Source organism: Sinohyriopsis cumingii, chromosome 5 (assembly GCF_028554795.1).
Source record: "Sinohyriopsis cumingii isolate HCF-2022 chromosome 5, ASM2855479v2, whole genome shotgun sequence".
In the NCBI taxonomy this organism is placed as follows: domain Eukaryota; kingdom Metazoa; phylum Mollusca; class Bivalvia; order Unionida; family Unionidae; genus Sinohyriopsis; species Sinohyriopsis cumingii.
In genome coordinates this window covers 41,184,479-41,201,638 of record NC_142965.1, presented here as the reverse complement: position 1 = coordinate 41,201,638, position 17,160 = coordinate 41,184,479, and the positions used below count along the sequence as shown (strand labels likewise).

Here is a 17,160-nt window from a genome sequence, read left to right as displayed (position 1 = left end):
TAATACAATTATTAACTGACAGCCAAACCTTTTTTTTAAAATCTGACCAACACCAGCAAGGTTAAAGATGGGGGCAGGGAAGAGTAACTATACAAAAACAGCATTCAATATGTTCATTTTTTTGTCTTTCTTCTTTTCATTCTATTTATATTTTATACAATAAAAACAAGTAAAATATGTATGACATTTCACTTTAATAGTTATCAATTGGGTACACTTCATTAATCATCAATCAGATACACTTGATTAATCATCAATCAGATGCACTTCATTAATCATCAATCAGGTACACTTCATTAATCATCAATCAGATACACTTCATTAATCATCAATCTGGTACACTTCATTAATCATCAATCAGGTACACTTCATTAGTCATCAATCAGATACAATTCACTAATCATCTATCCAACACACTTCATTATTCATCAGTCAGGTACACTTCATTAATCATCAATCAGGTACACTTCATTAATCATCAATGAGGTACACTTTATTTATCATCAATCCGATACACTTCATTAATCATCAATCCGATACAATTCATTAATCATCAATCTGATACACTTCATTAATCATCAACTGATACACTTCATTAATCATCAGTCAGGTACAAGTATCAATTTCTGCGAAATTCATGGGACAAGGTATTCCATGTATCAAGATTTTTGGAGGAGAAGATTATTTTTGAAGGAAATTTCACTGACCCTGAAGTTGTAATTACATGTACCATGTCTAATGAGGAATGGATTAAGTTTCAACACTGATTTTGTTTTCATATACCACAGTGTCAACTGGGTATTTAAAGAAAATCATGTACTTTCTCTCAAAGATCACTCATTTTTGAGGAGGGGAAAAATTGTTCACAATCATTGTGGTGTATTGATAAAGAAATGCTCTAATAAAGAAACAAAATGTACCAGTGATGTGGGAATTATAAAAGCAACATGGATTTCTCATGTCTGCAAAATTTTAATTTTCACAGGATACTGCAAACAATTAATATAAAGCCATCACAGATCTTGTTCTCATGTCAAACTTAAATTATATAAAGCATACACTTTCATAAACTATCAAGAAAATATCATATGGACTTGTACAATCTGTTAGATTAGTTGTGCATTTCACTCTAATCTGATGTTCATGTGATCTTCTGCATTTTGTATGTTCTTGATATAAACAATAATATGTAAACAAAATGTATATTACAATTTTGTAGCATTCTATAGAAGTAACAGCATGACATATGAGAGAGAGAGAGAGAGAGAGAGAGAGAGAAACAGTAGGCGTGCTAGATGAATCAAGTACATAAACAAATGATGTACACAAACCTTAAACTATAGTACTGTGTCTTTATAGCTATTTCTTAATCTATAGTATTGTGTCTTTATAGCTATTTCTTAAACTATAGTGTTGTGTCTTTATAGCTATTTCTTAAACTATAGTATTGTGTCTTTATAGCTATTTCTTCCACAATGACTGCATTGGGAATCACCTGCACCATTCAGGTCATTCTTAAGCTTCAGCTTCCTATAAGTTGTTGTGAATTGCCTAAAGTTTGTGTGTTTCACATCTCAGTCAGCTTCTAACTGATAGTCAATATGGATATGTATCAAATGCAGCATACCATTCAGCTAGAGTGGATGATTATACAAACACTTAACGCAGTGCATCATTAAATGTTCAAAACATTATCTAGTGTTGATCTGTGGTACAGTCTTCAGATATAATTTGCTCTCAATCTCTCAAATTACAAAGAGAGATGTGAATGGCAGTTATATACACATGTTTATACAGCTATGAAATGATAACTTGTCATACTTAGTCCTGAAGAAGAAAACAATATATACAGTAGCACTAGCAGAATTTATTTCTATATGGCTACTGTATGTAAATAGAAACAAACTATGGAAGTCAATGCCCAAAAGATGTATTTCTCTAATTTAAGCCTGCTTGGAAGTTTATGCATAAGAGAGTGGTGTGAAATTTCCCCAGCAGTGGCTTTTCTAAGAAGCTACAAGTACATAATCTTTGCTTGCCAAGATTTGTTGGTCCACTCTGTTCCACATAGACCTTTTGCAGAATCTGATGTACCTAGCTGAAAGTGTTTGAACAAGTGCCCTCTTCTTGATAACAGTCCCTGCCCACAGCAAGCAAAATCAATTAACCAAAGGGAGAGCTATTTATGTGACCTGCCAGGTATTCAATAACACAACATCAACAACTGCTCTTTATGTGACCTGTTAGTTACTCAGAAAGGCAGTATCAGCAACTGTCCACAGGAACTGACTCATTGTTTTGGGTTTAACACCATTTCTCAGTACAAGATAGGCTATACATGGTGGCCAGTATTCCTGGTGACAGAAGAACCTGGGAAAACACCAGTTAGAATCACTGACCCCGGGGAAGCTACTGGCAGCTTTCTAACACACAGTGTACCCACAATGACCAAGCAAAAGACTCGAACCAACATGGACAGATTGCCTGATTAGGCAATATCACATTCTGGAAGTGCAACAAAGGCATTATAAATTATATATAAAGGTAAAATAAAACTAATAACTTGTTTTTACAATTTACCTTTGAAATACAGGATGTGAATATGCCCAAGTGGAGCTAGCAGTCTTTTTGAAAGGTGAACATCTGAAGTAAGGCCAAGCTGTAACCCCAATTACACCATCAATCATAGACCAAAATAAAGGGAATGAGTCATTATCTTAACAAGTTTAAGATATACAAGGTCTGTTTCAAATAACCAGGATAACCAATCATGAAAACCTGGCACATTCTTTTTCTTTAAATATCAAACCCTATGCAAAGTGTGACACTGCATAGCAGAACCTAGTACAGTATTCAAAGCAATTTCAGATAGCTATATATGACAAAGTTAATTTGGAACAAAGAGGATTGTCCAAAACTGGCTTGTAAAGATGCATGCACATGTATAAAAGTCATTCATTGAGTAATATCTATCAAACAAAATTGACTTTTATATATCAACATAAATGTAATGGATTTGACACTTCTGGTCTATGGTCAGGTTGTTCCTTACTCTTACCATACCAAAGTAATCAGATACATACAGAATGATCAATAAAATTAGGGTTATTTTTCTTTCATGCAGTGACTTTTTGCACCATACCAAAATAAACTTCACTATTTAAAAAAGAGCTAAACAGATGTCACCAATCTGACAGATTTCCAATAGCATTGATTATTATTCAATCTGGTGATAACTGTGCAATTTCTTCTAAGTTTTTATTTATTAAAAAGCTTCTATCATCTACCTACACAATTTGTGTGTGTGGTCATGTGCATGGCTTTTACTGATTTAATCCAGCATGCACTAATCTTCCTCTTTTGAACTTTCATTCTTTACTCATGAACACAAATAGTTACTTTAAAAAGATGTACAAAACACATAATTATTTATACATGTATATTACCAATAATATATAAAGACTATCTGATAAAAAACTAATTGCATGAACATCTGATTTGTTGGTGCAGTACTAAACACATTGCACAGATACATGCACATCTACCATAGCTGTGTACTCAATTCTAAAAAAATTACATTCATATACATACAAGTATGAAATAAAAACAAGGTCTATATCAGCATTTTACCTTAAATTACCTTATGATGAAAATGAAAATATCATCACATTTGAGAAAATTCACTTCTGCTAGGTGTGAACAATCTTATCCTGTCACAGTGTAATCTGGTGGATTGATAAATAAATGCTTTGGTAATGAAATGTGACTGATAGATTGATTCTGGAATCAGAAGATTGTATGACATTATCATGATTTCTAAAGCACTTCAGCATTGCAGAGGGGTGAATTTAACATCAAAAATAGGTTACACTAATGGCTGTCAAACACATTACAACAAACCTTGAATGTTTTCATTGCAGATACATGGCTTGAAAATAAGTATTCATTGCCATCTTAGCTTCATCACCTTTCACAACTTTGGTTAAAGTGTGCATAGGATCAAGATTAGGTGGGAGGGGCATATGACAAAAAGAAATGCAGAAAATCTGCAATCCTGCACTCCATGCACAGGGCTGTTTGTGATGTTAGTGAGCAGAACCATTCTGCTGCAATAGATTTTGTTTTGATTAAATGTGTAAGTACGCTGTGTACATAAAACAAAAAATGGAGATGGGCAGACACACAGACTGAATGTCAGGGCATTTTAATGTTGAAAATGTTGAAAATGTGGGAATTGTGATGTGTGTAAACAACAATTTATTTAAAAGAAATTTATTACAAAGATAGCAAAACATGAATGAATGTTTGTTTCATTTATAGAAGAACATATATCACATTGTTTTATTTCCTTCCTCAACTTCACTGCATTTATTATTAACATGAAATCATCAAACATTAATTTTTGTATATTATATGAACACATATGTATATATCTGTATTATTCTATCAAACATGTCAATGCAGTCACTTTTCAGCTGTTTCATTATTATGTACTTTGAAACTATTGGCTTTGGGTTTAAATGTTCCAATTATGGTCCCTTCAATTAGAACTGGCACAGTTACCTACCCACCCACCCCAGCAATCCTCCTTGCCACAGCTGTACATGATCCAAATTCATGTACTAAATGCAACAAAATGCAAACCATTACTTCCATTATTGATAGAGTTTATCTTTCTGCACTCTACATACTGTGAAATAGCAGCACTTATATCTCCAACAGCATTCTATATCTTTCTAAATACTACTGTCTTTTGTTTAACCTCTGACCATTACTTACCTTAACTGCCTCATTCTGAATTCACATTTGAGACTTCTGTCACATGCTGGAAAAGCTTGATGCTGAATATTTAAAACACACAAAAAAAAAGAAATCTGACTCATGAACACCTTGGATACTCAAAAGATAACTGAAAGTAAATCCTCATTTAAATAACTGGGACTATATATCACTGTCTAAATGACTTAACTGATAATAATTGGTTCATTAATAGCACACAGTTCACTTAGGCCTAATGCCATAAGTTTAGTTTTCATGATAAAAACAAAATCCATTGGATATTTAGACAAAAACAAATTTATAACTCGCAAAGCCACACACACATCAAAGAGTGAAATAAAGACAGTGGTAAAAACAAATAGTTCAATAATGAAAGTGGTAAATCTTTCATTTTATCTACAGGAAACTACATAACTTCAAACAGTCCTTGATATTACCTTGACCTGCAAATTAAATGTCAAACCAGTGAGGAATTACAGCATGGAATTAGATTTTGTTTAAACACCTGTTTTGACAACTGCATGTGTGCTAACTGGTGGCAATTGACAGATCATTATTTCAGAAAGTGTCAGTGTGTGGCCACATTTTATGTAATACATTTTAATCAGATGCTTGATAAAAAGTACAAGGAACCCTAACAAAATATGTGAATCCCAGGGACCCGAGGAGATCAAAATACTGGATTTACCATATATATTGGGGCATGACAAAATAAAAAAAAATTCCTGTCACAGAACCAGTGGCGAAACCGTTTTCACCAAGGTCATACGTCCCAAGACTTAAGAAACAAAATAAATTTGTACTGAACTTGTGCCATCTCCCACTGCATCTTGAAATAATATAGATAAACAAAATGCTCATCTGATAATAAAAAGAATGAACTAACCTTGTATTGTTATCATTTTATTTCTTTTTCTATATCATGAGCATTATAGAATAAAATATATCCATGAACTCTGTATATATGTAGCGTAGGCTTCCATACTGTAGTGAGTATCGCTACTGTCCGATAACACTGACATGAACATTGAGAAACAAATCATGTTTGGTTGTGCTCAAAGGTTTGAACATGTTATCATTCTGAAAACTGGATCCAACAAATTTGCAAATGAGAGGGAAATAATCAACCGATATCTTGAAGACAATTGTCATTCATGCATGACATGGTGTTAGGTGCAAAATAACCAAGACTGAATTATATCCAGGTCAACTATATGACAGTATCTCACAAATAAAAATCATTATTTGAAAACACATTCACTTGAGTGTAAGTGACAATCTTTTTGCAAGCACTGGTTACAAAAGTATCAATAAAGCAAGTTATTGCTGTGAATAAATATTTACCTGCAGGCATCATTGCCCATTTGTATTAACTGGAACTACAGATGCCATGCACACAGAAGCCTGGGTGCGATTAAACAAAACTGGCAGCAAGCAGTAAACTCATTCTTTTAATGTACTGAGAGGACATCAAAGACAAAGGTTATTTTTATTACAAAGCAAGCCGACCTCGGAAGATGACTTTGGATACTTTGAAGCCGGTTTTTCTTTTTTTAAAGAATATCAATACAAAGGTTATTTAATTGCAAAGCAAGCCGACTTCAGAAGCCAACAATGGGTATTTTATGTGTGCCAAATATTTTTTTTTGAATATACAAAGATGGTCGAGATATGGAAGCTAACTTTGGTTCCTTTTCACCGGTATTCATGGAAATTTTGAAAATAAACTGAAACAATGGAACAAATTTTAAAGTGAAACAATATAGTGTTTCGTGCATGGACATATCAATGGCCCAATGTTGCCCAGAAGAACTGGAGAAAATAAAATCATTTGATGAATTCGTGAAGGCCAGAACAGAAGCAGATGATTTTGCAAACAAGAGGGAAATAAGCAACTGATATCTTGAAGACAATTGCCATTCACGCATGACACGATGTTATGTGCAAAATAACCAAGATTGAATTATATCCAGGTCAACTACATGAGAGTATCTTGCAAAATAAAAATCATTATTTGAAAATAAATTCACTTGAGTGAAAGTGACGATCTTTTTGCTAGCATGGGTTACAAAATTATCATTAAAGCAAGTTATTGCTGTGTATACTATTTACCAACAGACATCAATGCCATTTTTATAAATTACAACTACAGATGCCAATTACACAGAAGCGGGTGGTGAATAAACAAAACTGGCAGCAAGCAGTAAACTCATTCTTTAAACTTACCGACAGGGCGTTTAAGACCAAGATAGCTGACCTCAGAAACCAACTTTGGATTCTTTTAAGTATGCTGATTTTTCTTTTTGGAATATACAAGGACGGTCGAGATATGGAAGCTAAGTTTTCACTGGTATTCATGGGAATTTTGAAAATAAATTGAAAGAATGGAACAACTTTTAAAGTGACACAATATAGTGCTTCGTGCATGGACATTGATGACCCAGTGTCGCCCTGAAGATTTGGAGAAAATAAAATCATTGGATCAATTTGTAAAGGCCAGATGAGAAGCAGATGATTTCGCTGACAATATGATCATTGACATGGATGAAATTCAAGTGTACTTTGATCTTATACCTAGATGGACTGATGATAAGATGGGGGTCAAAAGTGTGAGAATTTGCACAACTGGTGCAGACTTGAAATAAATCTCACTTTAATTCTTGCAGTTTCCACTTCTGGTGATTTGTTGCCTCTAATGATAATTTTTTACAGTACGAGAAAGCATAAAATAAAGTATTCATGCACCGGAAGAATGGATTTGTACATGTGCAGGAGAAGGGTTGTGTTGATCAGATACTTACGCTCCTCTTCTGACAATCGTATACTCATTATTCCCACTATGAAAACAAAGTCATATGGACAGCGTTCCTTTGTATACCAGGGTCCAGCAAACGTGGAATTAATTGCCCACTGAATTTAGACACAAAGACACAGTGATACCATTCAACAGTGCTCTCAAAACTCACTTATTTCGACTGCAAGAACAAACTTAAAGACATAATAATGTTTCCTACCTTAAATATTCTCAGCATGTTTTTTATATTTTCTAATTTCTTGGTGTTTGTTTTTGTAATCATATCATTAAATATGTTTTTTATCTTGTAGGTGTTGTCTAATGTTGTAAAGCGCTTAGAGCTTCTAAAGATTAGGTGCTATACAAAGTCCTCATTATTATTATTATTATTATTATGTTGCAGTGGGTTAAAGAGTTTCATCTCAAGTACAAGTTTATATTGTTTAAAATAAAATTTCAGTTGGAATGCATTTTCCGACATGTAATTTTCGAATGATTTAAAAGGTGTCCCACAACTTCCAACTAAAAAAATGATGTGTAGCAGAACATACAGTGTACAAAAAAATTACTTTTAAAATTAATTTATGGTGTCCCAACATATACTGTAAATAAGATGTGTGCATCAGAGCAACTGATCACTGCTTCAGAGACCCAGGCGCCTGTCACACTTTTCAAAAGAAAAATCCAGGAATGTGATGAAGCCCCTCCAGACACTTGTGCATGTATCTGTAATTGCAACCAATTCTTCATACGATATTCAAGATAAACATTGAAAGCTTACTGACATGACTGTAGATACATAAGCCTGTAGATATGCACAGCAGTTTTTGAAATTTTATCCATCACCTGGGAGGTGTAGCAACGGGGGAGATTTTTTTTGCACCTACATGATTGTATATAAAATTTTTAGCAATTTCTGGAGTTATGTTTCCGTGTTTTCCCTCCTTCTACATGCAAAGATGAATACAAATAAACACTGGCCCCTGGGTGTGTCCTTACCCCCCTACTAGCCACATATTCAGGGGATGGAATAAGTTTGGGGGAATATGTTTTTTACAAACACTGTCAAGTTGAAGGGGCCCAGAGTGGCAGAGTGGTCTAAAGCGCTCTCCGTTACGGATCACTGCCACCTCACCTCTGTCTGCGTGGGTTCGACTCTAGGATTTGGTCAATGTGAGTATGTGAGAAAGCTTGCCAGTTGCTTCTCGTGTGTCGGTGGTTCTTCCCAGGGTTTTCCTGGGTTCTTCCTCCACCATTAATACTGGCCGCCATACATAGCCTATCATGTGCTTAAAAATGGCGTTAAACCACACAACAACAACAACAACTGTCAAGTTGTATTGTGGCTTTTTAAGTTGTCAATGATAAGTAATATTATTACAATATTTCAATACACCTGTACTATGGATAATATGAGTGGTAAAATCAGCACAAAGAAAGTTGTGATCACATTTCCAAAAGAAAACTATGTCACCTTTTAAATAAATAAAAGCCTTGTTAGAAACGTATATTCGCTTTCTCTGCCCTACTGCTAATTAATATTCTAGTGTGTTCATGCAGTACAAGATAAAATGTTGTACTTTGCAAACTGTTTACAAATATAAATTTTTAACAAACCAAGATCAAAAAATATAAGAAAATACTTTCACAGCCAATCTTGTCAGATATACTTAATGCCCACCATTATTACACAAAAATGTAACGCTGATAGACTTGAAAAATGCAAAAATTGTGACAGTTCTTCAGAATTTGATTCCACAGTAATAAACTCAACAGGTCTTTTACCAGTACATTGCAAAACTTGAACTTTTTTCCACAAAAACTCAATTACATCCAATGTTCCTTAAGGTACTTGATACCTGGTCTCAAGCAGGTCTAAATTGTCACATTCCTGAAATTAGCAATCATTACTTTTATTTCTATTTAGATGATGGACAGTGGTGTTTTCGCATCATGTCCTGGTGACATCAGTAGCAAAGACATTAAAAAAATCAAAAGTAGGAAATCTAAAAGTAGGATCTTAATAGACACAACTGTGATTCTTCTTGGATAGACTGACACAGTGGTCCATGAATCAGTCAAATAAAAAAATTCAAAAGTTTATTTCACTCAGTAGAGCATCTGACATGTAATACAATGGTCAACGATATCCACCCAGGTCAGCTATCCAGTGTGTCCTTTGGAACGGCACTTAGCTGATCATTAACTCGGCATAATATCTTAAAATCCAACCTGGGAAAGTACTTGCAACAGAAGGCATCTGTATAGCAATGAATCTACTTGAGATATATAATCAATCTGACAGGCATTGATAGAGGATGGTTTCCTGATGATCTTTGGAAATCCCAGTACACTCATTTTCATTAACCAATTAAATAAAGCATTAGATTACAAATCAAGGATAGCTAATGGATTACAAATCAAGGATAGCTACTGGATTACAAATCAAGGATAGCTATTGTTTGAAATGATATGTTCTGAATGACATTGTTCACTTTCATAAATGTGAAAGCTGTAATCTCATTGATACAGCAGAACATGACCCAGTTTTAGTGTCCTTTAGAACTCCATTATGTCAGAAATCTTGATTTTAATTGGACTGGGGAAGTGATCATGTTAATCTTTTAGGTTACAGTACATAGGGTGGAAGATTAAGAGCTGTCTGCCAATTAGTTAACTACAGGACTCTCAAGAGAGTTTCAGGATGACAAGTCCTGGACTCTTCACTCATGCAACTCAGGAACTCAAGAGTCTTCAGACTTTCTTATAGTCCTTGGCATAAACTCCCAAGTCCCTAGCTTTCAAAAGTATGGATAAGGAAAACTATTGATCATTATTTTATTACATATTGGGACAAAATTCTCAAATTCATAAGATCACGTTAGACAGAAACTATTTCTCAGTACTTGCCCAGACAACTTTATATCATAATGCACTCAACCATCTGAAAACTAGTTTTTCAAATGAGTTGAGTTTCATTTGATTTTTCCTGTTCTTTGGCTTAAAATATGTATGTATGACATTCTAGTTTTCAAAGTCTTTAAGTACAGGGTCTACTCCATTCTTCTGTTTAATTTATTTAATTTTCAATGTATGGAACTGTGCTGCTTTGCAGTCATCATTTTGCATCCTAATTTCTCGCAGGAGGTTGTGGGTTTATACCCTGGCCGAGCCATAACAATGACTTATAAAAATGGTACTAGCAGCTGCCTCGCTTGGCGCTCAGCATTAAGAGGTTAGTATTAGGACTGGTCGACCTGCTGTAAGGATAATGTGGCTGGGTGGGACATGATGCTACATGTCTGTGGTATGATGCCCTGTGCTATATACAGTGTGACCCTGCTATAGCACGCTCCGTTATAATGCGAATTCGGATATAACGTGATTGTGGTGTGGCTCCCGAAATTTCATATACATGTATTTTTATTGTGCACGAAAAAAAAATTCTTATAAAGTACAAAAAAAAACCCGTAAAAAGTTGCTTATCATTTTGGGGAAGAGTATGCGTATGAATAATACAAGACAATCGTGGCCTGGCTCCTGAAATTTTATATGTATTTTTCTCGTACATGAAAAAGTATTTTTCTCGTACACGAAAAAGTATTTTTTTTTCTTCTTAAAAGTAAGAAGAAGAAAAACGCATAAAAAGTTTATTTTGGGATCGCGTAGGTCTTCGCCAATGTCATAAACTTGGATCGTTTTTCCTTATTGGCTGCAAAACATACCATGTGGCTTTTTTTTATTTGTTGGCGACATTGTTGGCTGTTTAAATTTTTATATACAACCATTGGTTTGGAGTGCATAAATTCAGAGGCCCAATGAAGAGAAGCCGCAAACTGGATGTAAAATGCACTGAAATTTATCTATTGTTACATAAACAAATTCTTTGTCCATACTGACAAACCATCTAAACAGTGCATTGTTATATCATAATCTGCTTATCCTGACATCTAGCATGAGTTCTGTATGTTGTGAAATATCTGCTTTTTTTGTTGTTGACATTTCTGGTAACGGAGATCAACTGGACGAGGCATTGTCTCATAATCTATCTTTCATCAGATTTTTGGTTGCTCGCTAGTAATTAATATATTTACCAAGACTGACATTTGTATGTGGATGGTAAGTAAAATCCCTCTTCGTTTCACTCAGAATTAAATCCTTCAGAATGCTCACGTTTTCTTTAATAATCCCTGTCATCAGAACTCCTGCGTCTCTATCGTCTGTTGACCCTTTGTTAATTTTCAGATGCATGCATGGAAGGCATCATCACGCTGCTAATACAAATGTAAAAAAAACATTAAAAAAAATACATCTTATTTATTGGTTTATTCAGTAGGCATGGAGGGACAGTAACTAGAATAGTCTAAACCATGGCCAATTCTTTTTTAAAAATGTACCCAGATAAAATAGTTTGCTGAAATTTCAAAGGAAACAGATTACCTTTGAAGCACTGACTGTTATGAAAACGTACTCAGCAAATGGAAAAAATACCAGTCTCGATCATACAATACAATTATTTGATTTTGCTGCCACAATAAGAAATGGGCATTCGTTTGGTTCTCCAAAGCTGTCCTTTAGCAGTGACTTCAATAGCGCATACACCCTTCATCAAAGAAAGCCGACTACAATCTTTCAATAACAGCAAAGAAATTTTCTTCAAAGGAAGTCAGTACCAAACTTAAATAAAAGTGATGGAATCTGATGGATTTTTGCATTTTCCAACATGATTGGAACACATTAACTGTGCTGTGAAAGTTTCCTTTTTGTAAGGAAAAAGTTTATACCAACGGCGGCTTAAAATGCAAACTAACTTTTACCGACTTGGAACGTACTTTAAAGTAAATGTGCTTCGTCATTCGTTAATGATTGTGCTATGTTTTTCCACTGAATTCAGACCAATATGTCCTGTTACAAAATTAATGAATATTTTAAAGCTGTGTGTGCATATTTTCGATGGAATCACTTGTATTGTGGATTCAATGTATATGATAAGGTTCACAGGTGAGTACACGGTGTTGATACTCTATTCATGCTATACATTAGACATTTGTATATAAACAGGATTCACGTATATGTACCAATTCATGGTCCTCTAAATAAAGTAAACTATTATATTATGTCTTCTCTGTTTTCACTACAAGTGTATTTCTCATTTAATATGCATCAATTCAAGATGGTAGCTGTGCCGATGAAGCACGTATTTTACCGCCTGCATTTATTACCCACACACCCCCACACAATTAATTTTCTTGGGGGGGGGTACCTTTTCTTCAGCCAACTGACTTGGTTGCATATAACATAGTTCAGTATATAATGTGGTCGGGTTTTATGGCTCCCAACTACCATGTTATAGTGGGGTCACACTGTATCACTATTAACTGTCACACTGCAGACATCATAGCAAAATGATTTAAAAATTGTTAAAGCTATGTTAAAAATCTGAAACACACACACACATACTAATTTCTCAAGTTTTCTCAACAGCATATGCAATTGTCTGCCTTTTTTGCATGGCAGGCAACTCTTAACAGCAATTAAATGATCCAAGTAAAATTCATGATGGCTACTGCCTGACAGCTGTAAGTTAGTATTTCAATTGAAGGATTATGCCTTCAAACAACCTTACATCACTCACAAACTGCTTTCACTGAATGAACTAATTCCACTTTCTGCAACTATGAGAACTACTTGTCCCACTCAGGTCTCTGGTTCTCACATTCATAGTTCTGCTGCCATTTGTACTGGCATAAATCACTGTAGTTAGTACAGAGTCAGCATTAAATATGCATTCTGAATCGGAGTTATTTTTTATTGTCTTTGCTTGTTCTCTCACATTATTTTGTTGCCTTTTATTAGCCAGTATCATTCTCACCACATGTCAGTTTCCCAAAAAATGAAAACAGATTTTGCCAACTCATTTTTACGAGTCAAAGTATTTTTCTGTGTTCTTAACAAGTATCAACCGATTCTGTAATGTCCTAGTCTAAACCATGCATACTGACTTATTAGCAGTTATTATTAACAAGTATGGTCCACTTAGTCTTATTTAAGTTAGTACCTGCATAGTAGAATCCAGCCTCTGCCATTTGTTGTGGCGTCTGATCCAAGTGGATGGGCCAGCCTGTGTATGAATTGATTCGGGATGACAATGGAGCATGCTCAGGGTGTTTAGGGTTTTCTGACCTTGTCATGCTGGGATCCTCTTCTTGTCTAGTTGGTAGAGTCAACACAAAATTCCCAGGGTTCATATATTCTGTGTTTTCAGCATCAATTCTGGGTTGCTGAGGGTGCCTCTATAAAAAACGAACAAAAATCCCCAAACAAAACTGAACAGATAATGTATATGCAATAATAATCAATGAAATAGGGTATTGTGGTCCAGTATTTATAACAGAGGCATACTGTAATGATTTCAGATAACTTGTGTGCACCTGTGTCATGTTTATATAAAGGCAGATGTGCTTGTATATATCTCACCATTAAGATAAATTGATTGGTCTCTATTTTACTTAAAACCATAAATAAAAAATCCAAAGTGACAAATCAACCTTAGTCTCTATTATGACTTTAATTTTGTCACAAAATCATTACTAATAATCTGCTACTAAATCTAATGTATTAGAACTTTTTAAGTATATGTCACAGCAACATTACAAATAAAATTAATTTTAATACAAAATTTAAATGATGTGTTTCATTTAAAGTTGTCTTGATAACCTTTACATTCCCAAACAAAGCTTGTTCTGACTTTCTGATCATTAGGAATCCTCTATGATTGCAGTCAAATTAGTACTTACTGTACATGCAGATCATGGGAAGTCACATTCTATTGAACAGTGAACTAGACCCATCATGTGACTACTAAATCTCAAGAAGTTTGTCTACTGTACCAGGCATGCCAGAAAGTAAAAGTTGTTTGATTTACCAGGCTTGTCGATCTTGGAGAGGATTCTGGCTGGCTGTTCCCATGCTAGGAGTGCTACTGGTCTACTGCTGTTTCATTCTAACATTGGAACCCTTGGTCTCTGAGTTTCCCCATCTGACCTCAACTTGTGCTGTCTCTGAATGAATTTGGTGACAGTCATTTGCACATGCAGATGGTGACACTGACATCTCATCTTGATGAAGCGTACTTGAAGGGTTTATGGTAGTAATAGTTTGTGGATATGGCTCTGGTACCCTGGACTGGGTTCTTTCAGATACTACAGGTATAGATGGGGTAGGTATAGAACCACTCCTCACTGTGCTGTTTCCATTGTACATGGTGTCTGGGATTATTAGGAAATTGGGGTAGGTTGGGTTGCCTCTTAGAAATGGGCAATTGGGCGATATTTGCCTGTGTACTTCATTGGGGTTATCAGTGTTATTCCATCCTTCATGCACTGCATTACATGCATAGCATCTAGTGCATGTACCTTGTCTGGTGTAGTAAAAGCCACTTTGTGCCATCCATACAGAGATTCCCCAAGCCAAAGATGGAAAGGTGCTGAAGCTCTGAAGCTGAAGCCATTCATAAGACATCCTCTCTTCCAGACTTACTGGTGGACCATTGATTAACCTCTCAAAGCAGGCTTGCAAACTGGATGGTAGACAGAATTCCATGTTTCTACACAGCATTGGGTAGAAGCACCAGGTGGACACCAGCTCATGCAACAGCTCTGATATGTCATGAAACTCTGCATCCTGATAAAAATTTAATTTTTTCCACTTAGATTTGCCTTTTTTGTCGAACTTTCCATCAAATGTAAAAGAATCATTCTGTTTGTCAGTATCATTTAGGCTTGTGGTCATCTTGCATGCAAAGAATGTTCTAACCATCATTGACTGTTTTTCTTGGGCATATCTACCTCGATCTGACACATTCTTAACATTATTACACTTATCAGTGTTGATAACTTTTTTCATCTTAAACTTTTCATCTTGATTTCTTTGTGAACCAATCTACCTCCTCTCATCAATGTTTTTCTCATTAAGTTATCTTGGAACGGCATGAGTGGAACCTTTGGCAGCTGCTGCTTTTTATTGTTCAATGGAACATATTTTCTGTCTTCATTCAGAAATGTGTCCTTCTTCTAAACCTTGATATCTCCAGCAATCAACAGGAAGTGCATCTGTCATTGCCTCCAATATATCTTTTTCAATAATGTGAACTGCTCTGCTCTTTAAGTCTAAAAACTGACCATAAGATTGCCCAAGCTCGATTTTTGCTGCACATCCTCTTTGTACAACTCTTCCTCTACAAGAGGGTCTATATTTATTTCTCTTCCTTCCTCCATGTTCCATATGCCTTGAGTGCTTTCTCCCTCTAGTGCACTGTGAACTATACTTTTCTTTGCTACAACTGTCAAGCTCAAATTTATGCCTTTCAGAGTTGTGTGGATGCATTAAATCTTCCTTGTCTTCATCACAAGTCAAAGTATCACCACACAATTCTTGTTTCTCAATGTTTTCCAGATTAACTACACAGTTTTGGACTGCATGAAATCCATATTTTGACTTCTCTTCAGATGTTTCATCCTTGACTTTCTGCTTCTCATTTTCAGGAGTTATTTTATTTGTGAACAATATTAACTGCTCTGATGTCAAATCCATCATACTGCTGTCCCTATATATGGGACTGGTACCAATGATAACTTGGTTTCTAACAATATTAACTTTTTCAGCTTTCTCTCCAATGATGAACTTCCCATTACCATTTTGAGAATTTTCATCAGGACCAGTTGCCGCATGTAACATATTTCCTTTCAATGGATCTTGCAAGAAAATGGCAATCTCCTTAGCCTTATCAAGTGAAACAACAGCTGAATCCAAATAATGGTATGTACCCACTTCCATCTGTCCACAGCAAACTGTCTCTGTTAACCCTACTTGTATGCATTTATTAGAGAAGTTTTTTTCACTCATATTACTTTGAACACCTTCCGACTGCACTATGGATTTGTATTTGTCTACACATGCCAACATATTTTCACAGATACTCAGTTCTTGGCACTGCTGCGAATCTGTATTTTTGAGTTTGTGTTCAATCATTGAATCTCTACTTAAGCCTTGTAGTTCAATACTGTCAATGCAGTCTTCATTTGCTTTAGGGGAAATGTGAATATTTTTGTTTTCCATCAAATGATCTGAAAAGGTAAGATCTTCTCTCTATATAAAGTATGTTTTTTCTGCTCTTCCAAGGCATTTTCTGTATATGAGAAATTCTTAAAAGAACAGGAATGACTTGATTCACTCAATTGTTTTCGAAGAAATTCATTAGTGTCATCATCATCATCAATGTCAGAGTTCAAGCTATCAAAGTCTAGGTCATTCCAAAAATAGATATGTAAGCCATCTTCATGTGTTTCCAAGAACCCTTTTTCCTTCAGAGTAACTTGATTGGAATCTACATCCTCATGTTTTGCAGGCCAAGAAACTGACCCTGGTAATAATGATTCTTCCTTGAGTTGTGCCCTCTTGAGACCATTACCCCAGATAGAAGACTTTAAATCTGTTTCTATTCCAAAAGCTTCTTTTTTTTGTGGTAGCTGTCGTACCTAACTGAAACAAGACTTGCAATTCTTTGCCCTTTATTTGCAATGATGTTT

General features: G+C 35.1%; 1 protein-coding gene and 1 long non-coding RNA gene across 10 annotated transcripts in view; one reads left to right on the top strand and one right to left on the bottom strand.

Moving 5' to 3' along the window:
* The window catches only part of LOC149799011 (uncharacterized), a 45,539-nt gene extending 29,300 nt beyond the window's left edge, over positions 1-16,239 (bottom strand). For 2 of the 4 annotated variants that reach the window (XM_089957956.1, XM_089957959.1), the window contains exons 1-3: positions 14,499-16,239; positions 13,632-13,866; positions 4,780-11,847 (exon numbers count right to left, since the gene is read on the bottom strand). In XM_089957956.1, coding sequence (XP_089814082.1) covers positions 14,561-15,478 — 918 coding nt within the window. In that variant the 5' untranslated portion in view covers positions 15,479-16,239 and the 3' untranslated portion in view covers positions 4,780-11,847; positions 13,632-13,866; positions 14,499-14,560. The remainder of the gene's footprint in view (positions 1-4,779; positions 11,848-13,631; positions 13,867-14,498) is intronic. The other 2 variants (XM_089957957.1, XM_089957958.1) reach the window with 2 other exon arrangements.
* LOC149799010 (uncharacterized) overlaps positions 1-17,160 on the top strand; it is a 67,954-nt gene that overhangs the window by 6,331 nt on the left and 44,463 nt on the right. For 5 of the 6 annotated variants that reach the window (XR_016421059.1, XR_016421061.1, XR_016421058.1 and 2 more), the window contains exon 2: positions 16,237-16,390. The exons of the other annotated variant lie outside the window; for it this stretch is intronic. This is a non-coding gene — a long non-coding RNA (uncharacterized LOC149799010). The remainder of the gene's footprint in view (positions 1-16,236; positions 16,391-17,160) is intronic. 6 annotated transcript variants of the gene reach the window in all.